General features: G+C 42.7%; 1 protein-coding gene across 1 annotated transcript in view; it reads left to right on the plus strand.

Moving 5' to 3' along the window:
- The first annotated feature begins 16,445 nt into the window (after window positions 1-16,445).
- LOC139386493 (receptor-type tyrosine-protein phosphatase mu-like) overlaps window positions 16,446-26,412 on the plus strand; it is a 474,202-nt gene continuing 464,235 nt past the window's right edge. Inside the window, exon 1 of the mRNA XM_071132061.1 lies at window positions 16,446-16,699. Coding sequence (XP_070988162.1) covers window positions 16,627-16,699 — 73 coding nt within the window. The 5' untranslated portion in view covers window positions 16,446-16,626. The remainder of the gene's footprint in view (window positions 16,700-26,412) is intronic.

A 26,412-nucleotide genomic window follows, 5' to 3' on the forward strand; every position in this document is an offset into this window, starting at 1 on the left:
CATGCACTGTCAACTGTGGGACCTTATATATACATGCGTGTGCCTTCACAAATCATGTCAATCAATTGAATTTACCACAGGTGGACAGGATGCACCCAATATCAATTCCGTTAATAAGGTATTTCTGTTTTTATTTTTTTATTTATTTTTTTTATCTAAAAACACTTTGTCATTATGGGGTATTGTGATGTCATTATGGGGTATTGTGATGTCATTATGGGGTATTGTGATGTCATTATGGGGTATTGTGATGTCATTATGGGGTATTGTGATTTCATTATGGGGTATTGTGATGTCATTATGGGGTATTGTCATGTCATTATGGGGTATTGTGATGTCATTATGGGGTATTGTGATTTCATTATGGGGTATTGTGATTTCATTATGGGGTATTGTGTGTAGATTTACAGGGGTAAATAATATTTCATCCATTTTAGAATAAGGCTGTATCTGTCACGGCTTTCTTCCTGGGAAGTAGCGGCGGACCAAAACGCAGCGTGGTTATAGTTCATGGTTCTTTAATAAGAAAACTCAAACATGAACACAACTACAAAACAAGAAACGTGAAAACCGACAACAGTCCTAACTGGTGCAATAACTCACAAAGACAGGAAACAATCACCCACAAAATACCCACAGAATATGGCTGCCTAAATATGGTTCCCAATCAAAGACAATGATAAACACCTGCCTCTGATTGAGAACCAATCTAGGCAACCATAGACTTACCTAGACAACTACACTGAACACAACCCCATAAATCTACAAAAAAAAAACCTAGACAAGAGAAAACACATAAATCACCCATGTCACACCCTGGCCTAACCAAAATAATAAAGAAAACAAAGATAACTAAGGCCAGGGCGTGACAGTATCGTAACAAAATGTGGAAAAAGTGATTGGGTCTGAATATTTTCCAAAGGCATTGTACTGCATAAACCACGGCCCTGAAACAAATTACTCTGAGGGCCTAGATGTAGTGCTATAATTTTGTATTGTATTGTGTAGGTGAAAGGCATCAATAAAGTCGTAATGTTTTGTATTGCATTGTGTAGGTGAAAAGCATCAATAAAGTTGTAATGTTTTGTATTGTATTGTGTAGGTGAAAAGCATCAATAAAGTTGTAATGTTTTTGTATTGTATTGTGTAGGGGAAGAGCCTCAATAAAGTTGTATTGGTTTGTATTGTGTAGTTTAGGGAAGCTGGCGTGTCATCCTATGGATTAAGGACTAGACATCGCTCACAACCCTCTGCTCAAGTCCACACAGGAGGTGGAACAAAGAGGCCTCAACGCACTCTATAACCACCTCAAACCTGCCTGAGAGAAGCAAGTCTGTGTGTGTGTGTGTGTGTGTGTGTGTGTGTGTGTGTGTGTGTGTGTGTGTGTGTGGGTGGGTGGGTGGGCGGGCGGGCGAGAGAGAGTGTGTATGTATGCGTGTGTGTCAAATCAAATCAAATCCAATTGCATACACATATTTTGCAGATGTTACCCAGGTGCAGTGAAATGCATGTGTCTCTAGCTCCAACAGTGAAATGCTTGTGTCTCTATCTCCAACAGCGAAATGCTTGTGTCTCTAGCTCCAACAGCGAAATGCTTGTGTCTCTAGCTCCAACAGCGAAATGCATGTGTCTCTAGCTCCAACAGTGAAATGCTTGTGTCTCTAGCTCCAACAGCGAAATGCTTGTGTCTCTAGCTCCAACAGCGAAATGCTTGTGTCTCTAGCTCCAACAGTGAAATGCTTGTGGCTCTAGCTCCAACAGTGAAATGCTTGTGTTTCTAGCTCCAACAGTGAAATGCTTGTGTTTCTAGCTCCAACAGTGAAATGCTTGTGTCTCTAGCTCCAACAGCGAAATGCATGTGTCTCTAGCTCCAACAGTGAAATGCTTGTGTCTCTAGCTCCAACAGTGAAATGCTTGTGTCTCTAGCTCCAACAGTGAAATGCTTGTGTCTCTAGCTCCAACAGTGAAATGCTTGTGTTTCTAGCTCCAACAGTGAAATGCTTGTGTTTCTAGCTCCAACAGTGAAATGCTTGTGTTTCTAGCTCCAACAGTGAAATGCTTGTGTCTCTAGCTCCAACAGTGAAATGCTTGTGTTTCTAGCTCCAACAGTGAAATGCTTGTGTCTCTAGCTCCAACAGTGAAATGCTTGTGTTGCTAGCTCCAACAGTGAAATGCTTGTGTTGCTAGCTCCAACAGTGAAATGCTTGTGTTGCTAGCTCCAACAGTGAAATGCTTGTGTTGCTAGCTCCAACAGTGAAATGCTTGTGTTTCTAGCTCCAACAGTGAAATGCTTGTGTTTCTAGCTCCAACAGTGAAATGCTTGTGTCTCTAGCTCCAACAGTGAAATGCTTGTGTTTCTAGCTCCAACAGTGAAATGCTTGTGTCTCTAGCTCCAACAGTGAAATACTTGTGTCTCTAGCTCCAGCAGTGAAATGCTTGTGTTTCTAGCTCCAACAGTACAGTAACACCCAACAGTACAAAACAATATACACAAATAATACATTAACAAATTAAGAAATATATATAATGGTGAATTTAGACAGTATAAACAGTATAGCCAGTGTTGACAGGATAGACAGTATAGACAGTATAGACAGTATAGACAGTGTTGACAGTATAGACAGTATAGACAGTATAGACAGTATAGTCAGTGTTGACAGTATAGTCAGTGTTGACAGTATAGTCAGTATAGACATTATAGACAGTATGGACAGTATAGACAGTGTTGACAGTATAGACAGTGTTGACAGTATAGTCAGTGTTGACAGTATAGACAGTATAGACAGTGTGGACAGTGTTGACAGTATAGACAGTGTTGACAGTATAGACAGTATAGACAGTATAGACAGTGTTGACAGTATAGACAGTATAGACAGTATAGACAGTTCTGACAGTATAGACAGTGTGGACAGTATAGACAGTGTTGACAGTATAGACAGTATATACAGTATAGACAGTTCTGACAGTATAGACAGTATGGACAGTATGGACAGTGTTGACAGTATGGACAGTGTTGACAGTATAGACAGTGTTGACACTATAGACAATATAGACAGCGTTGACAGTATGAACATTGTGGACAGTGTAGACAGTGTTGACAGTGTTGACAGTGTTGACAGTATAGACAGTATAGACAGTGTTGACACTATAGACAGTATAGACAGTGTTGACAGTATAGACAGTATAGACAGTGTTGACACTATAGACAATATAGACAGCGTTGACAGTATGAACATTGTGGACAGTGTAGACAGTATAGACAGTGTTGACAGTATAGACAGTGTTGACACTATAGACAGTATAGACAGTGTTGACACTATAGACAATATAGACAGCGTTGACAGTATGAACATTGTGGACAGTGTAGACAGTGTTGACAGTGTTGACAGTATAGACAGTGTGTTAATAGTAAAGATGTGGACAACAGTAGTTATATAGGATGAACTAGAATACAGTATATACATATGAAGTGTACAGCAGGATGAACCGTGACTAGAATACAGTATATACATATGAAGTGGACAGCAGTAGTTATATAGGATGAACCATGACTAGAATACAGTATATACATATGAAGTGTACAGCAGGATGAACCGTGACTAGAATACAGTATATACATATGAAGTGGACAGCAGTAGTTATATAGGATGAACCATGACTAGAATACAGTATATACATATGAAGTGGACAGCAGGATGAACCGTGACTAGAATACAGTATATACATATGAAGTGGACAGCAGTAGTTATATAGGATGAACCATGACTAGAATACAGTATATACATATGAAGTGGACAGCAGGATGAACCGTGACTAGAATACAGTATATACATATTAAGTGGACAGCAGTAGTTATATAGGATGAACCATGACTAGAATACAGTATATACATATGAAGTGGACAACAGGATGAACCAGGACTAGAATACAGTATATACATATGAAGTGGACAACAGTAGTTATATAGGATGAACTAGAATACAGTATATACATATGAAGTGGACAGCAGGATGAACCATAACTAGAATACAGTATATACATATGAAGTGGACAACAGTAGTTATATAGGATGAACTAGAATACAGTATATACATATGAAGTGGACAACAGTAGTTATATAGGATGAACCAGGACTAGAATACAGTATATACATATGAGGTGGGTAAAACAGTGTGTAAACATTATTAAAGTGGCCAGTGTTCAATGATTGTGTACATAGGGCAGCAGTCTCTAAGGTGCAGGGCAGGGTACTGGGCGGAGGCCGACTAGTAGCAGTGATTAAGGTTCAGGGCACGGTACTGGGCGGAGGCCGACTAGTAGCAGTGATTAAGGTTCAGGGCTGGGTACTGGGCGGAGGCCGACTAGTAACAGTGATTAAGGTTCAGGGCACGGTACTGGGCGGAGGCCGACTAGTAGCAGTGATTAAGGTTCAGGGCACGGTACTGGGCGGAGGCCGACTAGTAGCAGTGATTAAGGTTCAGGGCACGGTACTGGGCGGAGGCCGGCTAGTAGCAGTGATTAAGGTTCAGGGTAGGGTACTGGGCGGAGGCCGACTAGTAACAGTGATTAAGGTGCAGGGCAGGGTACTGGGCGGAGGCCGACTAGTAACAGTGATTAAGGTTCAGGGCTGGGTACTGGGCGGAGGCCGGCTAGTAGCAGTGATTAAGGTGCAGGGCAGGGTACTGGGCGGAGGCCTGCTAGTAACAGTGATTAAGGTGCAGGGCAGGGTACTGGGCGGAGGCCGGCTAGTAACAGTGATTAAGGTACAGGGCAGGGTACTGGGCGGAGGCCGACTAGTAGCAGTGATTAAGGTTCAGGGCAGGTTACTGGGCAGGGGTCGGCTAGTAACAGTGATTTAGGTTCAGGGCGGGGTACTGGGCGGAGGCCGACTAGTAGCAGTGATTAAGGTTCAGGGCGGGGTACTGGGCGGAGGCCGACTAGTAGCAGTGATTAAGGTTCAAGGCAGGGTACTGGGCGGAGGCCGGCTAGTAACAGTGATTAAGGTTCAGGGCAGGGTACTGGGCGGAGGCCGGCTAGTAACAGTGATTAAGGTTCAGGGCAGGGTACTGGGCGGAGGCCGGCTAGTAGCAGTGATTAAGGTTCAAGGCAGGATACTGGGCGGAGGCCGACTAGTAGCAGTGATTAAGGTTCAGGGCAGGGTACTGGGCGGAGGCCGACTAGTAACAGTGATTAAGGTTCAAGGCAGGGTACTGGGCGGAGGCCAGCTAGTAGCAGTGATTAAGGTTCAAGGCAGGGTACTGGGCGGAGGCCGACTAGTAGCAGTGATTAAGGTTCAAGGCAGGGTACTGGGCGGAGGCCGGCTAGTAGCAGTGATTAAGGTTCAAGGCAGGGTACTGGGCGGAGGCCGACTAGTAGCAGTGATTAAGGTTCAAGGCAGGGTACTGGGCGGAGGCCGGCTAGTAGCAGTAATTAAGGTTCAAGGCAGGGTACTGGGCGGAGGCCGACTAGTAGCAGTGATTAAGGTTCAGGGCAGGGTACTGGGCGGAGGCCGACTGGTAACAGTGATTAAGGTTCAAGGCAGGGTACTGGGCGGAGGCCGGCTAGTAACAGTGATTAAGGTTCAGGGCAGGGTACTGGGCGGAGGCCGACTAGTAACAGTGATTAAGGTTCAGGGCAGGGTACTGGGCGGAGGCCGACTAGTAGCAGTGATTAAGGTTCAGGGCAGGGTACTGGGCGGAGGCCGACTAGTAACAGTGATTAAGGTTCAGGGCAGGGTACTGGGCGGAGGCCGGCTAGTAACAGTGATTAAGGTTCAGGGCAGGGTACTGGGCGGAGGCCGACTAGTAACAGTGATTAAGGTTCAGGGCAGGGTACTGGGCGGAGGCCGACTAGTAGCAGTGATTAAGGTTCAGGGCAGGGTACTGGGCAGAGGCCGGCTAGTAGCAGTGATTAAGGTTCAGGGTAGGGTACTGGGCGGAGGCCGACTAGTAACAGTGATTAAGGTCCAGGGCAGGGTACTGGGCGGAGGCCGACTAGTAACAGTGATTAAGGTTCAGGGCAGGGTACTGGGCGGAGGCCGGCTAGTAACAGTGATTAAGGTTCAGGGCAGGGTACTGGGCGGAGGCCGACTAGTAACAGTGATTAAGGTTCAGGGCAGGGTACTGGGCGGAGGCCGACTAGTAGCAGTGATTAAGGTTCAGGGCAGGGTACTGGGCGGAGGCCGACTAGTAGCAGTGATTAAGGTTCAAGGCAGGGTACTGGGCGGAGGCCGACTAGTAGTGATGGTCTGGAAATAGAAACTGTTTTCTTCAGTCTCTCTGTCCCAGCTTTGATGCACCTGAACTGACTCTACCTTCTAGATGGCAGCGGGGTGAACAGCTTGTTGCTGTAGATGTCCTGGAGGGTAGGCATGATATGGGTTTCTCTCTTTCTCTCGCACACACACACAAGACACACACACACACACACACACACACACACACACACACACACACACACACACACACACACACACACACACACAAGAACACACACACAAGAACACACACACACACACACACACACATCTATGATAAATGAACCTCTACAGACCAAGACCTTTCCCAGTGAAACGAGGAATGAAAACAGACAAGTTCAGGGATTATAAATAAGATCCTAGATGCCCGGAAGAAATGTCAAAAGACTTGGTGTCAAACCAAGCGAGGTATAAAAGATATTGCTTCATAAATGTGTAGAATGAATAAGTCTTCATTGCGGGGGGGGTCTTTCCCGGGTAGATCTCTACATCTGAGTTTACTGATAATCAGTTCGTCTGTAGTCTTGTGATGCGTGTTTATGTGTGTGTTTATTATGTAAAACACAACAATCACATAACACACGGAGTATGCCACGGGGGTCCAAGGGTTGTTACCCGTTCTCTTTGTATCATATCAACAACATGAAAAGGTCATATCAAATCAAATGACTACTCAGCAAAAATGAAACATGTTTTTTTTTTTTTTTTGCCATTGGCTCCGAGTTTAAGGTCAACATGCACCATTGGTCACTTCAATGTAGCTGATGTCAACAGGTCAACATGCATCATTGGTCACTTCAATGTAGCTGATGTCAACAGGTCAACAGGTCAACAGGTCAACACGTCAACAGGTCAACATGACAGATCGACCCTGGAACTTTTTTATTGAAGAATCCAGCTCAAAAAACAGAGATACAGCAAAGACCAAAGACAATGGAAATGCCATGGAAACAGATGGGGGGAAAGATGCTGCTGGGGGAAAGATGCTGTTGGGGGGAGAGATGCTGTTGGGGGAAAGATGCTGTTGGGGGAAAGATGCTGTTGGGGAAAGATGCTGTTGGGGGAAAGATGCTGTTGGGGGAGAGATGCTGTTGGGGGAAAGATGCTGTTGGGGGAAAGATGCTGCTGGGGGAAAGATGCTGTTGGGGGGAGAGATGCTGTTGGGGGAGAGATGCTGTTGGGGGAAAGATGCTGTTGGGGGAAAGATGCTGTTGGGGGAAAGATGCTGTTGGGGGAGAGATGCTGTTGGGGGAAAGATGCTGTTGGGGAAAGATGCTGTTGGAGGAAAGATGCTGTTGGGGAAAGATGCTGTTGGGGGAGAGATGCTGTTGGGGGAAAGATGCTGTTGGGGGAAAGATGCTGTTGGGGAAAGATGCTGTTGGGGGAAAGATGCTGTTGGGGAAAGATGCTGTTGGAGAAAGATGCTGTTGGGGGAAAGATGCTGTTGGGGAAAGATGCTGTTGAGGGAAAGATGCTGTTGAGGGAAAGATGCTGTTGGGGGAAAGATGCTGTTGGGGGAAAGATGCTGTTGGGGGAAAGATGCTGTTGGGGGAAAGATGCTGTTGGGGGAGAGATGCTGTTGGGGGAAAGATGCTGTTGGAGGAAAGATGCTGTTGGGGAAAGATGCTGTTGGGGGAAAGATGCTGTTGGGGAAAGATGCTGTTGGGGGAAAGATGCTGTGGGTGAAAGATCCCGAATCTCCTCACCCCCCCCCCCCCCCCCCCCCACCAGCAAAACGTTCATGTCATTGTCACCAATCAACTGCATTACAGTTAAAAAACGACATTGACTACCACCACCACTAATTTCTGTATGCTAGCTATGCTAACCAGCGAACGGGAGCTAGCATTTAGCGGTCACTTCTTCTAAACCTGAAAAAAGGGAGACAACTTCTAAACGTTGTGCAGCGAATCCAAATCAGATTTTAATAGCCACAGTTTGGGCCTGTTACAATACATCAATAGTGACAGATTTTGTTTAATGTGCATCAATCTGACTTCGTACTTCTACCTCCCCCCACGGTCCATTGACCTCTTTACCGTTATCTATTATCTATGACCTATTAACAAGTAAAAGGACTACCTCCACCAGGGATATGATTCGTATGTTACAGAGAGGTGACCTGACGCATATGTTTTTTTGTGGCTAGCAACGGCAGAGCGGCTAACTTATGCAATAACATGGTCACGGGTTTTGTGTTGTTTCCGAAGCATGTGTTACTGACAAATAGTGATCATCTCTGTGGCTTGCTAGCAGTTACTACTTATGTCAAATTATCTTAACATACAACTAAAATGGTGTCGACAGAGATGGTTAGGAAACTATGCAGTATTTAAAGAAATAAATTGCAATGTATTATTTCTGACATTGTTGCCACAGGAAATGTTGTTTATTAGGTAGTTGAGAGAGAGAGAGAGAGAGAGACAGAGAGAGACAGAGAGAGAGAGAGAGAGAGAGAGAGACAGAGAGAGAGAGACAGAGAGCCAGAGAGGGAGAGAGAGACAGAGAGCCAGAGAGGGAGAGAGATACAGAGAAAGAGAGAGAGAGAGAGAGAGAAAGAGAGAGAGAGCCAGAGAGAGAGAAAGAGACGTTACTTGTTACATCATTTGTGTGTATTAGGTAGTTGTTGGGGAATTGTTAGATTACTTGTTAGATAATACCGCACATTTCACTACACATCGCATTAACATCTGCTAACCATGTATGTGACCAATGAAATGTTATTTGATTTGATATAATTCGCCAGACAACAATTTTTTCATGAATTTGTGTATTTCCTGAGGGGAACATATGAAACAGCAGGATTTTTTAGCAGGCCTTGTGTTTCCCGAGACTATCCAAGACAATTTTACATGTTTAATAGCGTCTAATCCTCTGATCTCCTGTATCAAATTCAACTCAGTGTTTCTCCCAATCAGTAAAATGACACGGCATCCATTTAGTGAATATTTCTGGAGTTTTGGCATCTCTTTTCAACCTCCCAAAAGTTTAGAGAGACAGAAAAAAAACCACCACACGACTGAACGCCTGTATCCACATGGTTCCTGTTGATGAAAGTCAAAGTGCGCCTGATGTGTGTGTGTGTGTGTGTACTTGTAAGTGTTTACTCTGCGTGTGTGTGTCTGTGTCTGTGTACTTGTAAGTGTTTACTCTGTGTGTGTGTGTGTCTGTGTGTGTACTTGTAAGTGTTTACTCTGTGTGTGTGTGTCTGTGTACTTGTAAGTGTTTACTCTGTGTGTGTGTGTGTGTGTCTGTGTGTGTACTTGTAAGTGTTTACTCTGTGTGTGTGTGTCTGTGTACTTGTAAGTGTTTACTCTGTGTGTGTGTGTGTCTGTGTGTGTACTTGTAAGTGTTTACTCTGTGTGTGTGTGTCTGTGTCTGTGTACTTGTAAGTGTTTACTCTGTGTGTGTGTGTGTCTGTGTGTGTGTACTTGTAAGTGTTTACTCTGTGTGTGTGTGTGTCTGTGTCTGTGTGTGTGTCTGTGTGTGTGTGTGTGTGTCTGTGTGTGTCAGATCCCCACTGTTTTCCACATCTCTATTGTAAGAAAGTCTGGGTGTGTTGCATCCAGTTTTCTATGTCTTTACATACAGACGACCACATTTCACTTGATATTGACAGTTATATATTTAGTATTATTTATATTTAGGTCATTCAATTAGGGGATGTCTTAGAGTACATTCTCCATTTCCCTTGAGACCTTTTGGCTTGAGAGAGAGAGAGAGAGAGAGAGAGAGAGAGAGAGAGAGAGAGAGAGAGAGAGAGAGAGAGAGAGAGAGAGAGAGAGAGAGAGAGAGAGAGAGAGAGAGAGAGAGAGAGAGAGAGAGAGAGAGAGAGAGAGAGAGAGAGAGAGAGAGAGAGAGAGAGAGAGAGAGAGAGAGAGAGAGAGAGAGAGAGAGAGAGAGAGAGAGAGAGAGAGCAAGAAAGAGAGGGAGAGCAAGAAAGAGAGGGAGAGAACGAGGGAAGGAAACAGGACGAGGAGAGAGAGAGCGAGAGAGCGCAAAAGAGAGAGAGAGAGAGAGTGATACCACAGTAGCCTATTCATTATATTGGTTGTTCTTGTAACACAAGGCGTAAACACATCATCCATGACAACAGGGTCACAGTGAGTCTAAAAGTGGATTGATAAGTCATAATCATTAGCTTTTACAATGGAAAAGCTACGTAGGGTGTGTGGTTATGCATGCTATCAACCACTGGCATTGATGTTCTTGGGGGAAAAACACGGACCAATATTGTTTATATGAAGTAGGTAGCCGGGAGTTCACACACACTTTAAAACAATAAAACATTATTATTTTTTTAAACAATACAAAAAAATACAATTACACAATGGCAAAATCCGAGGGTCAAGTGATAGCTTGATAAACCTGATATGTCATACTGCATATTATATAACAGAACTGATGTCATACTGCATATTATATAACAGAACTGATGTCATACTGCATATTATATAACAGAACTGATGTCATACTGCATATTATAAAACAGAACTGATGTCATACTGCATATTATAAAACAGAACTGATGTCATACTGCATATTATATAACAGAACTGATGTCATACTGCATATTATATAACAGAACTGATGTCATACTGCATATTACATAACGGAACTGATGTCATACTGCATATTACATAACGGAACCTCGCTTTCCCATGTACAGTACATTATGTTACCCTGAGTCCCCTTATAGAGGATCAATACATCTGATCAGAGGAAAGGACACAAGGATACATATGGGAAGGAGATACAGTAGAGAGGACGATCAAATCTGGAGGAAACCTGGCAACCATCCCTAGGGTGAAGTATGGTGGTGGCAGCCAAGACAACTCAGCCAAGACAACACAGGAGTGACTTCGGGACAAGTCTCTGAATGTACTTGAGTGGCCCAGCCAGAGCCCGGACTTGAACCTGACCAAACATCTCTGGAGAGACCTGAAAATAGCTGTGCTGCGACGCTCTCCTCATACAACCTGACAGCTTGAGAGGATCTGCAGAGAAAAGTGGGAGAAACTCCTTGAATTCAGGTGTGCCAAGCTTGTAGCATCATACCCAAGACTCGATGCTTAAATTGCTGCCAAAGTTGCTTCAACAAAGTATTGAGTAAAGGGTCTGAATACTTATGTAAATGAGATATTTCAGTTTTTGTAAAAAAATAAAAATAAATTAGCAAACATTTCTAAAAATCGGTTTTTGCTTCATCATCATGGGGTATTGTGATGTCATCACGGGGTATTGTGGTGTCATCACGGGGTATTGTGGTGTCATCACGGGGTATTGTGATGTCATCACGGGGTATTGTGATGTCATCACGGGGTATTGTGATGTCATCATGGGGTATTGTGTGTAGATTGATTGATTAAAATTTTTATAAATCCATTTTAGAATAAGGCTGTAACGTAAACAAAATGTGGAAAAAGTCAAGGGGTCTGAATACTTTTCGAATGCTCTGTATAACAGATGAGAACTTTCATGCTAATAAACCACTGAATGAGAAGTTCATAAAGGGGGACATTGCTTTCAAATTTGGCACTTTATTAATATAGGCTAAGGAAGTATATAATGTCCCCTCCCCCCTTGTTCTCCCACCAATAGGCTACATTCATTTGATGCTCTACCTGTTGCCGAATTCATGAATGAACCTGCACTATTATGCAGAAGAATGACCCCAGTATAAACAGTATAAGATTATTAACAGAGTCATTTTCTAACTAACAATCGTTATGCTGCTTCATTCATGTTGCTACTGTGTTGATTTCTCATTAGGCCCAAAATGGCCGACAGATGGCGATATTGACTCGTTTTAGCTTACCATCCAAAGGGAATGCGTGCAGCTGGCAATACACTCGTCACCCCCCCCCCCCCGTGGACCGGTTCGTACATTGTCCATTCAGGCTTCAAAGGCGTTGATTTTCTCCTTAACTTGATTTAATGGCGAGAAGGTGAAAAAGAACCCTGAGTAAAATAAGCTTCTTTCTAAAATACCATTGAATCCGGCAACAGGTCTGAGGTCTGTCGGTAAATGCTTTTCTATGAAAGAAAGGTTCTCTGTGAGACCAAGTTTTCACTGTGAAGAGTTAATTTCGTCTTCGTCGGGACCCCATACCTGAAGCCTGACCTAGAGTTAATGTGCTTTTGAGTGACATCGGCACGACAGATGAGGTTAGATCCCCAGGTATGGGATCGTTCAATAGAAGCTCCCGATGAGCGCACACCTAACACATGACCATGTGAAATTAAACTCTTCACGGTGAAAACTTGATGCCACAAAGAACAAGACCGTTCTTTCATAGAAAAACATTACCTACAGCCCTCACATAACCATGCCCCGCCCCACGCGTGATTGAGCTAACTAACCGACCATACACACCATCAATCCTGACCTCATAAGGATGCCCTGTGTTAAGGTTCACTTCCTGTTACACAAAAACACTGTCTTCCATCCTCTGTAGAACAGCTAATTCTTAGTGTAAAGATGGGAAGCTAAGGGCATTGTTAAACTCAGGGCATCGTTAAACTCAGGGCATCGTTAAACTCAGAACATCGTTAAACTCAGGGCATTGTTAAACTCAGGGCATCGTTAAACTCAGAACATCATTAAACTCAGGGCATTGTTAAACTCAGGGCATCGTTAAACTCAGAACATCGTTAAACTCAGGGCATTGTTAAACTCAGAGCATGGTTAAACTCAGGGCATTGTTAAACTCAGGGCATTGTTAAACTCAGGGCATTGTTAAACTCAGGGCATTGTCAGGGCATCGTTAAACTCAGGGCATTGTTAAACTCAGGGCATTGTTAAACTCAGGGCATTGTTAAACTCAGGGCATTGTTAAACTCAGGGCATTGTTAAACTCAGGGCATTGTCAGGGCATCGTTAAACTCAGGGCATTGTTAAACTCAGGGCATTGTTAAACTCAGAGCATTGTTAAACTCAGGGCATTGTTAAACTCAGGGCATTGTTAAACTCAGAGCATCGTTAAACAAGAGCATCGTTACACTCAGGGTATCGTTAAACTCAGAGCATCGTTAAACTCAGAGCATCGTTAAACTCAGGGAATCGTTACACTCAGGGGAATCGTCAAACTCTGAGTATCTTTACACTCAGGGAATCGTTACACTCAGAGTATCGTTACACTCAGGGAATCGTTACACTCAGGGGAATCGTTAAAGTCAGGGCATTGTTAAACTCAGAGCATGGTTAAACTCAGGGCATTGTTAAACTCAGGGCATTGTTAAACTCAGGTTATTGTTCAACACAGAGCATTGTTAAACTCAGGGCATTGTTAAACTCAGGGCATTGTTAAACTCAGGGCATTGTTAAACTCAGGGCATTGTCAGGGCATCGTTAAACTCAGGGCATTGTTAAACTCAGGGCATTGTTAAACTCAGGGCATTGTTAAACTCAGAGCATTGTTAAACTCAGGGCATCGTTAAACAAGAGCATTGTTAAACTCAGGGCATTGTTAAACTCAGGGCATTGTTAAACTCAGGGCATTGTTAAACTCAGAGCATTGTTAAACTCAGGGCATTGTTAAACTCAGGGCATTGTTAAACTCAGAGCATCGTTAAACAAGAGCATCGTTACCCTCAGGGTATCGTTAAACTTAGAGCATCGTTAAACTCAGAGCATCGTTAAACTCAGGGAATCGTTAAAGTCAGGGTATTGCTAAACTCAGAGTATCGTTAACCTCATGGAATCGTTACACTCAGGGGAATCGTCAAACTCTGAGTATCGTTACACTCAGGGAATCGTTACACTCAGAGTATCGTTACACTCACGGAATCGTTACACTCAGGGGAATCGTTAAACTTGGGGAATCGTTACACTCAGGGTATTGTTAAACACAGAGTATCGTTACACTAAGGGAATCGTTACACTCAGGGAATCGTTAAAGTCGGGGTATCGTTAAACTCAGAGTATCGTTACACTCAGGGAATCGTTACACTCAGGGAATCGTTAAAGTCAGGGTATCGTTAAACTTGGGGTATCGTTACACTCAGGGAATCGTTGAAGTCAGGGTATCGTTAAACTCAGTGCATCGTTAAACTCGGGGCATTGTTCAACTCAGAGCATCGTTAAACTCAGGGTATCGTTAAACTCAGCGCATCGTCAGGGTATCGTTAAACTCAGGGAATCGTTACACTCAGGGAATCGTTACACTCAGGGAATCGTTGAAATCAGGGTATCGTTAAACTCAGAGTATCGTTACACTCAGGGAATCGTTAAACTCAGGGCATTGCTAAATTCAGGGCATTGTTCAACTCAGAGCATCGTTAAACTCAGGGCATTGTTAAACTCAGGGCATTGTTAAACTCAGGGCATTGTTAAACTCAGGGCATTGTTAAACTCAGGGCATCGTTAAACTCAGGGCATCGTCAGGGCATCGTTAAACTCAGGGAATAGTTCAACTCAGGGCATTGTGAAACTCACGGAATCGTCATACTCAGGGCATCGTTAAACTCAGGGCATCGTTAAACTCAGGGCATTGTTAAACTCAGGGCATTGTTAAACTCAGGGCATCGTTAAACTCAGGGCATCGTCAGGGCATCGTTAAACTCAGGGAATAGTTCAACTCAGGGCATTGTGAAACTCACGGAATCGTCATACCCAGGGCATCGTCAGAGCACCGTGAAACTGAGGGCATCGTCAAACTCAGAGCATCGTGAAACTCATTGCATCGTCAAACTCAGGGCATCGTCGGGGCATCGTTAAACTCAGGACATCGTTAAACTCAGGGCATCATTAAACTCAGGGCATCGTCAAACTCAGAGCATCATTCAACTCATTGCATCGTCAAACTCAGGGCATCGTCGGGGCATTGTTAAACTCAGGACATCGTTAAACTCAGGGCATCATTAAACTCAGGGCATCGTCAGGGCATTGTGAAACTCAGGGAATCGTTAAAGTCAGGGTATCGTTGCACTTAGGGAATCGCTAAAGTCAGGGTATCGTTAAACTCAGGGTATCGTTACACTCAGGGCATCATTACACTCAGGGAATCGTTAAACTCAGGGCATTGTTAAACTCAGGGTATCGTTAAACTCAGAGTATCGTTACACTCAGGGTATCGTTAAACTCAGGGCATCGTCAGGGCTTCGTTAAACACAGGGTATCGTTACACTCTGGGAATCGCTAAAGTCAGGGTATCGTTAAACTCAGAGCATCGTTAAACTCAGAGCATCGTCAGGGCATCGTTAAACTCAGGGAATCGTTAAAGTCAGGGTATCGCTAAACTCAGAGTATCGTTACACTCAGGGAATCGTTAAAGTCAGGGTATCGTTAAACTCAGGGTATCGTTACACTCAGGGCATCGTTACACTCAGGGAATCGTTAAACTCAGGGCATTGTTAAACTCAGAGTATCGTTACACGCATTGTTCAACTCAGAGCATCGTTCAACTCAGAGCATCGTTCAACTCAGGGAATCGTTACACTCAGGGAATCGTTACACTCAGGGAATCGTTAAACACAGAGTATTGTTAAAGTCAGTGCATCATCATCATAAAAAATGATCATATTAATTATTATTTCCCCCTCATTTCTAAAACCCAAGTTGCACCCCTGACTGGTTAACACTCATATGTTCCCATTGACTGTAATGTATTGACATAAGCTGATTTCACTACATTGATTCTTAACTTTTTGCAATGTATGCTACTTTCTCATAAAAAGACAAGCAGTTAGATAGACAGATGCCAAACTGAATTCAATAAAAAACAAACTCGGTTAGAAGAAGTAGGAGGAGACACGGTGACCGACACCATCCATTCCCGCGTTCCGGTGGACATCTCTGTTTCTGCCTCCCGCTTGCCAGCACAGTTAGTCAGAGAGCTCCGATATTACCGGAGAGAGAGAGAAAGAGAGAGAGAGAGAGAGAGAGCTCCGATACAGCCTCTACCAGAGAGAGAGAGAGAGAGAGAGAGAGAGGCAGAGGCAGAGAGAGAGAAAGGGAGAGAGAGAGAGAGAGAGAGAGAGGACAGAGAGAGAGAGAGGACAGAGAGAGAGAGAGAGAGAGGACAGAGAGAGAGAGAGGACAGAGAGAGAGAGAGAGAGAGAGAGAGAGAGAGAGAGAGGACAGCAGGCAGAGAGCTCGCCGAACGGAAACCACTCTATCCTCCCGGTGTAATACCGGAGTCTTGAGATTCATCCCCGCGCGAAGTCAGTTGGAAGTCGAATACCGTTGGTCACTCACACCGAACCGAGGAAGAAGGGAGAAAATAACAGTTTTATTATCCCTCTGTCAGTTAGATGCGAAGTATAGGGGGGCAGACAATTGAACTTGTGACAGACAGAACAATAGTTTATCTCTCTCAAGTTAACCCTGCTACCGGGGGGTTAATAACACTACGGCTGTCCGTTTCGATATGGATAAAGTTATGCACGGTCTCTTGGCTGCTATCAGCTTGCTTGTATCGATACGAGGACAAGTCTATAAAGGTAAGAATTGAATTTCACTCAATTTAACCACTCAGTTTTAACGTTAAAATCATGTCAGGTAGCCCTGTTTTTTATTTTTTATTTTTTACACCAGTCAGTCTTATAGATCGACAGTTTCCCAACAAGTCAATCACCTTTTCAGGTACATAGTGTCACACTTGACTGTTCTTTCTATTTGTTAAATCGACCGAGGTCTTTTGAGTTGGACCACAACAGTTCCGGATGTCATAGTGTTGAGCGGACTGACCGTTAACGTTGCTTCGCCATCCGTAATAACTTGTAGCCTAATGTGATTAACCTGAAGTGATCTTGCCACTTCAAAAGTGAAAAGACTTCTATTTCCGTTGCTTAGCCCTACTGTTGTTGCTTCGGTCATTTGATGACATATTATGGAAATATTGTCTCGTTGATATTCTATTTGTGAACTCTATGTAGATAGTCTGACATGCCCTGCGTAAAGAGTTTGGGCACGCTCCCCACGTAGCCACGAGCCCTTCTTCTGGCTGTCGTTTTGAGTCAGTCTGGAACCCACAAGTGTCGTTTTGAGTCAGTCTGGAACCCACAAGTGTCGTTTTGAGTCAGTCTGGAACCCACAAGTGTCTGTTTTGAGTCAGTCTGGAACCCACAAGTGTCGTTTTGAGTCAGTCTGGAACCCACAAGTGTCGTTTTGGGCCAGTCTGGAACCCACAAGTGTCGTTTTGAGTCAGTCTGGAACCCACAAGTGTCGTTTTGAGTCAGTCTGGAACCCACAAGTGTCGTTTTGAGTCAGTCTGGAACCCACAGGTGTCGTTTTGAGTCAGTCTGGAACCCACAAGTGTCGTTTTGGGCCAGTCTGGAACCCACAAGTGTCATTTTGAGTCAGTCTGGAACCCACAAGTGTCGTTTTGAGTCAGTCTGGAACCCACAAGTGTCTGTTTTGAGTCCCGTTCATTGTTTATATTGTTGTAACTTTTTGGACAATAGGCTAATTAAGTATATAAAACATACATATAGTTACGTATGAGTTTATAGTATGTGAAAGAGATAGGAATCTACGCCATGTTGTTACCACCGTTCAATCAGTTAATCAATGACAATAAGTTGTCGTCAACATCATCTTCCTCGTCGTCATCTTCACAGAACACTATAGGCTACGTAAACGTGTATGTTATTGATATGTCGCTGCGAAACAGACCAGATCAATAACATCAACCCAACGGTCCGGTTCATTCCTTTAGTGTGTAATGAGCGCTCGCCCAATGTGAGTAGCCGATCCAATGCATTGCAATACACCAATATATCGTGTGGTAATGGTTGATTGGTTAACCGTAAAGCAGTTTGACCCCTTGTTCATTAACTAAATGTAAATTGTAAAAAAATAAATAAAAACGTGGTAATGCATTTACGACTTAACAAAGCAGCTGGATTGTGTCCATCCGGTGCATTATGATAAAACGTGCCTTATTGATACCAGCCAGCCAATGGATATCTATCTATCTTAATATATAGATATATATGCACAACATATTAGGCTATGAACTATATAAAACATGGACCTAAAGTTATTATATATATATATATATATATATATATATATATATATATATATATATATATATATATATATATATAGAGATAGATAGATAGATAGATAGATAGATAGATAGATAGATAGATAGATAGGTATATAGATAGATAGATGATAGATATATAGATAGATAGATAGATAGATAGATAAATAGGTAGATAGGTATAGAGATAGATAGATGATAGATATATAGATAGATATATAGATAGATAGATAGATAAGTAGATAGATAGATAGATATATAGATAGATAGATAGATAGATAGATAGATAGATAGATAGATAGATAGATAGATAGATAGATAGATAAGTATATAGATAGATAGATAGATAGATAGATAGATAGATATATAAGTATATAGATAGATAGATAGATATATAAGTATATAGATAGATAGATAGATAGATAGATAGATAGGTATATAGATAGATAGATAGATAGATAGGTAGATAGGTATATTTACATATCTTAACTTGGTGTAATACGTTGTGTAATTAACTTCATGTTTTGGACATACATTTATCTCATGTGATTAACATAGTTGTGAACTCCCCTTAATAATGACTAGAGTAACAAGAATATAGCATATGCATGATGTTATCCAGCCATCCATGAATCACACTGTAAGGCTCAGCAGTAAGATCAACATAGAACTACGTTGGCATAGTACTCCATACACTGTAAACAACAAATACATGTATTTTCAGGTTCACCCTGCATGAAACTGAACCGCACTAGTGTCACAGTATTACCAACGTAGAGGAACGTAAATGTTACGGAGACCTTAAGGTCATAGAAGTTCATTGTAATTCTATGATTAAGCTAGAGTACTTTCCATATTCCTAATACCCTGGGGGGGGACAGGACAGGGAACTCTAATAATTGGTCTAATTCAGCTCCTAAAAGGGGTCATTTGAGCTGTCTGTCTGGACAATATATTTACTCTGTGTTACCAGGGTGTTGTGTTCATTCGGATCAATAAGCGAGCCCAAGGCTGTGGTGGTGGTTAGTGGTGTTTAATGGTAGCCCACATTACATTATTGAACAAGCTTTCACATTAAGGGAGTTTAACAGGGTTCATACAGTCACTGTTTATTGGATGAGTTATAAGTTTAAACAGTGGTTTAATGCGGGAGAAGACTGAAAGCAATTCCCACTGAGCAAAAATGGATGGAAAAAAAACGTCTATTCGACGTTTATTTATTTATTTTTTAAATTTAGTGCCTTTTCAACGTCTTCTCAAGGTATTTTGCTCCTGTTAGTCTTTGGTGGTTAGACTGATGCTGTGTGTGTGTGTGTGCGTGTGCGTGTACGCGCGCGTGTGCACGTGTGTGTGTGTGTGTGTGTGTGTGTGTGTGGATTGTAGATGAGTAATTTCTGACCTGTTAGGGTGCAGTTCCCCTGAGGCCCTGATGGGGGCAGCATGGTACACACATTATATTCATCATAATATTCTAGCGCTCTGAATAAGATCATAACGGCTTGAGAGTCAGACCACAAAGCCAGGTACATCATGTAACTCGTTTAAATGTGGTGTTGGGAGGTGGGGGGGGGGGGGGGGGGGGGGGTGAGCAGCCACGGTTTCATCTGAGTGAAAATGTTTGTTCATCTTCAGTGAGCAATGTGGTTGACATTATTTAGTTGAGTTAGATGAGAAAAAATATAAAACAACTGTGAATGATACAAAATAATTAATTCATATCAACATCAGAAAACATTGTAAAAATGATAAATAATATAATAATATAATATAATAATGATAAATGTTATAAATATAAAATGAAATGTTTTTTCAGTCCTTTTCTGTGTGAGATCTATCAGTTTTGGCTTGTGGTGTAAGTTGGCAGCAGGGTGAAAGAAGTGTGTGTGTGTGTGTGTGTGTGTGTTTCTCTGTGTGTGTGCTTCTGAGCAGAAATCTGTGTGTCTGTGTCTCTGTGTGCTTTTCAGTATGTGTGCGTCTGTGTATTAGGGGGAGATTTATAGATGTGGTGTGCTGCCCTAAGCTCCAGGTTCCCCCTGGCACCCATCACGTCGTCGATAAATGTGGTTTCTACTTGCATGAGTGTGTGTAGATATGTAAAGTAGGCGCTAATCAATCAGATCTCCCCTCCCCTCCCCTCTCCTCTCCTCTCCTCTCCTCTCCTCTCCTCTCCTCTCCTCTCCTCTCCTCTCCTCTCCTCTCCTCTCCTCTCCTCTCCTCTCCTCTCCTCTCCTCTCCTCTTCTCTTCTCTTCTCTTCTCTTCTCTTCTCTTCTCCCCTCTCCTCTCCTCTCCTCTCCTCTCCTCTCCTCTCCTCTCTCTCATATTGTATCGGCACGTACAGTGGGGCAAAAAAGTATTTACTCCTACATTGTAGGATTTTTAATGAATTTATTTGCAAATTATGGTGGAAAATAAGTATTTGGTCACCTACAAACAAGCAAGATTTCTGGCTCTCGCAGACCTGTAACCTCTTCTTTAAGAGGCTCCTCTGTTCTCCACTCGTTACCTGTATTAATGGCACCTGTTTGAACTTGTTATCAGTATAAAAGACACCTGTCCACAACCTCAAACAGTCACACTCCAAACTCCACTATGGCCAAGACCAAAGAGATGTCAAAGGACACCAGAAACAAAATTGTAGACCTGCACCAGGCTGGGAAGACTGAATCTGCAATAGGTAAGCAGCTTGGTTTGAAGAAATCAACTGTGGGAGCAATTATTAGAAAATGGAAGACATACAAGACCACTGATAATCTCCCTCGATCTGGGGCTCCACGCAAGATCTCACCCCGTGGGGTCACAATGATCACAAGAACGGTGAGCAAAAATCCCAGAACCACACGGGGGGACCTAGTGAATGACCTGCAGAGAGCTGGGACCAAAGTAACAAAGCCTACCATCAGTAACACACTACGCCGCCAGGGACTCAAATCCTGCAGTGCCAGACGTGTCCCCCTGCTTAAGCCAGTACATGTCCAGGCCCGTCTGAAGTTTGCTAGAGAGCATTTGGATGATCCAGAAGAAGATTGGGAGAATGTCATATGGTCAGATGAAACCAAAATAGAGATTTTTGGTAAAAACTCAACTCGTCGTGTTTGGAGGACAAAGAATGCTGAGTTGCATCCAAACAACACCATACCTACTGTGAAGCATGGGGGTGAAAATCATCATCATCATGCTTTGGGTCTGTTTTTCTGCAAAGAGACCAGGACGACTGATCCGTGTAAAGGAAAGAATGAACGGGGCCATGTATTGTGAGATTTTGAGTGAAAACCTCCTTCCATCAGCAAGGGCATTGAAGATGAAACGTGGCTGGATCTTTCAGCATGATAATGATCCCAAACACACCGCCTGGGCAACGAAGGAGTGGCTTCGTAAGAAGCATTTCAAGGTCCTTGAGTGGCCTAGCCAGTCTCCAGATCTCAACCCCATAGAAAATCTTTGGAGGGAGTTGAAAGTCCGTGTTGCCCAGCAACAGCCCCAAAACATCACTGCTCTAGAGGAGATCTGCATGGAAGAATGGGTATATACAACAAAGGGTATATAACAAAGTATTGAGATAAACTTTTGTTATTGACCAAATACTTATTTTCCACCATAATTTGCAAATACATTTATTAAAAATGCTACAATGTGATTTTCTGGATTTTTTCTTCTAATTTTGTCTGCCTCTCTCATCTATTTAAGTGGGAGAACTTGCACAATTGGTGGCTGACTAAATACTTTTTTGCCCCACTCTAAGTATCGTGATAATATGGCATTGAGAGGTACCTGTGTGGCCTGGTTAGAGCCTGGCTGCATCCCATTAGTCTAAAGTGGTCTCCTCTCCTTGTCTCCTCTCCCTCATTCCATTAGTCTAAAGTGGTCTCATCTCCTTGTCTCCTCTCCCTCATTCCAATAGTCTAAAGTGGTCTCCTCTCCTTGTCTCCTCTTCCTCATTCCAATAGTCTAAAGTGATCTCCTCTCCTTGTCTCCTCTCCCTCATTCCATTAGTCTAAAGTGGTCTCCTCTCCTTGTCTCCTTTCCCTCATCCCAATTGTCTACAGTGTGTGTGTGTGTGTGTGTGTGTGTGTGTGTGTGTGTGTGTGTGTGTGTGTGTGTGTGTGTAAATTAGGGCTGGGAATTGCTAGGGACCTCACGATACCATATTATCAGGATACTTAGGTGCCAATATGATATGTATTGTGATTCTCACGATACTCTTTGTATTGAGATTCAGTACTACGATTTGATTGTGATTCGATGTTCTAAACATATTGCTCACCGTATGTCTGCTTCAGAGGGACAAGAGAGAGCCATGAGAAAACAATATTGCTCACCATACTGTATGTCTGCTTCAGAGGGACAGGAGAGAGCCATGAGAAAACAATATTGCTCACCGTATGTCTGCTTCAGAGGGACAAGAGAGAGCCATGAGAAAACAATATTGCTCACCATACTGTATGTCTGCTTCAGAGGGACAGGAGAGAGCCATGAGAAAACAATATTGCTCACCATACTGTATGTCTGCTTCAGAGGGACAAGAGAGAGCCATGAGAAAACAATATTGCTCACCATACTGTATGTCTGCTTCAGAGGGACAAGAGAGAGCCATGAGAAAACAAGTTTTGATCAGTCATGGAAATAAAAAAAGCAAAAAAAGATGTTTTATTTAAAATGAACGAAGAGAACAAGCCAAGAAGGAACATTTGAGTGCAGCTACAGCCAACTAACGCAAAAAATAATATTGTGATATTGTCCAAACGATACAGACCTAATTCAAAATTCTCACCCATCTACACACAATATCCCAATATGACAAAATGAAAACATGTTTTTAGATTATTTTGCTAATTTATTGAAAATAAAATACAGAAATGTCTCATGTATACACAGTTGAAGTCGGAATTTTACATACACCTTAGCCAAATACATCTAAACTCAGTTTTTCACAATTCCTGACATTTAATCCTTGTAATTATTCCCTGTCTTAGGTCAGTTAGGATCACCACTTTATTTTAAGAATGTGAAATGTCAGAATAATAGTAGAGAGAATGATTTACTTCCCAGTGGGTCAGAAGTTTACAAACACTCAATTAGTATTTGGTAGCATTGCCTTTAAATTGTTTAACTTGGGTCAAACGTTTGGGGTAGCCTTCCACAAGCTTCCCAAAATAAGTTGGGTGAATTTTGTCCCATTCCTCCTGACAGAGCTGGTGTAACTGAGTCAGGTTTGTAGGCCTCCTTGCTCGCACACGCTTTTTCAGTTCTGCCCACAAATTTTCTATAGGATTGAGGTCAGGGCTTTGTGATGGCCACTCCAATACCTTGACTTTGTTGTCCTTAAGCCATTTTGCCACAACTTTGGAAATATGCTTGGGGTCATTGTCCATTTGGAAGACCCATTTGCGACCAAGCTTTAACTTGAGATGTTGCTTCTATAAATCCACATAATTTCCCTCACTCATGATGCCATTTATTTTGTGAAGTGCACCAGTCCCTCCTGCAGCAAAGCACCCCCACAACATGATGCTGCCACCCCCGTGCTTCACTGTTGAGATGGTGTTCTTCGGCTTGCAAGCCTCCCCCTTTTTCCTCCAAACATAACAATGGTCATTATGGCCAAACAGTTCTATTTTTGTTTCATCAGACTAGATGACATTTCTTCAAAAAGTACGATATTTGTCCCCATGTGCAGTTGCAAACTGTAGTCTGGCTTTTTTTTATGGTAGTTTTGGAGCAGCGGCTTCTTCCTTGCTGAGCGGCGATATGTCGATATAGGACTCGTTTTACTGTGGATACAGATACTTGTGTACCTGTTTTCCTCCAGCATCTTCACAAGGTCCTTTGCTGTTGTTCTGGGATTGATTTGCACTTTTCGCACCAAAGTATTTCATCTCTAGGAGACAGAACGCGTCTCCTTCCTGAGCGGTATGACGGCTGCGTGGTCCCATGGTGTTAATACTTGGGTACTATTGTTTGTTCAGATGAACGTGGTACCTTCAGGCGTTTGGAAACTTCTCCCAAGGATGAACCCGATTTGTGGAGGTCTACCACTTTTTTTCTGAGGTCTTGGCTGATTTCATTTGATTTTCCCATGATGTCAAGCAAAAAAGTCACTGAGCTTGAAGGTAGGCCTTGAAATACATCCACAGGTACACCTGCAATTAACTCAGATGATGTCAATTAGCCTATCAGAACCTTCTAAAGCCATGACATAATTTTCTGGAATTTTCAAAGCTGTTTAAAGGCACAGTCAACTTAGTGTATGTACATTTCTGACCCACTGGAATTGTGATACAGTGAATTATAAGTGAAATATTCTGTCTGTAAACAATTGTTGGAAAAAGTAGATTTCCTAACCGACTTGCCAAAACTCTAGTTTGTTAACAAGACATTTGTGGAGTGGTTGAAAAACGCATTTTAATGACTCCAACCATGTATTGACTCAGACCCCTGAGTCAATACATGTTAGAACCACCTTTGGCAGCTGTGAGTCTTTTTGGGTAAGTCTCTAAGAGCTGTGAGTCTTTCTGGGTAAGTCTCCAAGAGCTGTGAGTCTTTCTGGGTAAGTCTCTAAGAGCTGTGAGTCTTTCTGAGTAAGTCTATAAGAGCTGTGAGTCTTTCTGGGTAAGTCTCCAAGAGCTGTGAGTCTTTCTGGGTAAGTCTCTAAGAGCTGTGAGTCTTTCTGGGTAAGTCTCTAAGAGCTGTGAGTCTTTCTGGGTAAGTCTCCAAGAGCTGTGAGTCTTTCTGGGTAAGTGTCTAAGAGCTGTGAGTCTTTCTGGGTAAGTCTCTAAGAGCTGTGAGTCTTTCTGGGTAAGTCTCCAAGAGCTGTGAGTCTTTCTGGGTAAGTGTCTAAGAGCTGTGAGTCTTTCTGGGTAAGTCTCTAAGAGCTGTGAGTCTTTCTGGGTAAGTCTCCAAGAGCTGTGAGTCTTTCTGGGTAAGTCTCTAAGAGCTGTGAGTCTTTCTGGTTAAGTCTCTAAGAGCCTTACACACCTGGATTGTACAATATTTGCACATTGTTACTTAAAAAAATCTATTCTTGTCATAGATTTTCAAGCCTATTTAAGTCAAAACTGTAACTAGGCCACTCAGGAACATTCAATGCCATCTTGGTAAGTAACTCCAGTGCAGATTTGACCTTGTGTTTTAGGTTTTTGTCCTGCTAAAAGTTGTTAGTCTCCCAAGTGTCTGTTGGAAAGCAGACTGAACCAGGTTTTCCCTCTATGATTTTGCCTGTGCTTAACTCTATTCGGTATCTTTTTATTCCCCAAAAAACAATCTAGTCCTTGCCGATGACAATCATACCCATAACATGATGCAGCCAACACCATGCTTGAAAATATGAAGAGTGGTACTCAGTGACGTGTTCTGGGATTTGCCTCAAACAACTATTTTTTTAAATGCAGGACATAAAGTTAATTCCTTCGCCACATTTTGTGCCGTATTACTTAAACTGCCTTGTTGCAAACAGGATGCACCTTTTTTAATATATAGTTAAAGTACAGGCTTCCTTCTTTTCACTCTGTCATTTAGGTTAGTATTGTGGAGTAACTACAATGTTGTTGATCCATCCTCAGTTGTCCCCTATCACAGCCATTCAACTCAGTAACTGTTTTAAAGTCATTGGCCTCCTGGTGAAATCCCTGAACGGTTCAATCTTTGTAATGACTGGGTGTATTGATACACCATTAAGTGTAATTATTAACTTCTCCGTGCTCAAAGCGATATTCAGTGTCTGCTTTTTACAGTTTTTAACCCATCTTCCAATAGGTGCCCTTCTTTGAGAGACATTGGAAAGCCTACCTGGTCTTTGTGGTTGAATCTGTGTTTGAAATTCACTACTGGACTGAGGGACCTTACAGATAATTGTATGTGTGGGGTACAGAGATGAGGGACCTTACAGATAATTGTATGTGTGGGGTACAGAGATGAGGGACCTTACAGATAATTGTATGTGTGGGTACAGAGATGAGGGACCTTACAGATAATTGTATGTGTGGGGTACAGAGATGAGGTAGTCATTCACAAATAATGAATGACACAGAGTGAGTCCATGCAACTTTTATTATGTGACTTTTTAAGCACATTTTTACTCCTGAACTTATTTAGGCTTGTCGAAACAAAGGAGTTGAATACTTATTGACTGAAGACATTTCAGCTTTTCATTTTTAATTAACTTGTAA

This window comes from Oncorhynchus clarkii, chromosome 28, assembly GCF_045791955.1.
Source record: "Oncorhynchus clarkii lewisi isolate Uvic-CL-2024 chromosome 28, UVic_Ocla_1.0, whole genome shotgun sequence".
NCBI lineage: Eukaryota > Metazoa > Chordata > Actinopteri > Salmoniformes > Salmonidae > Oncorhynchus > Oncorhynchus clarkii.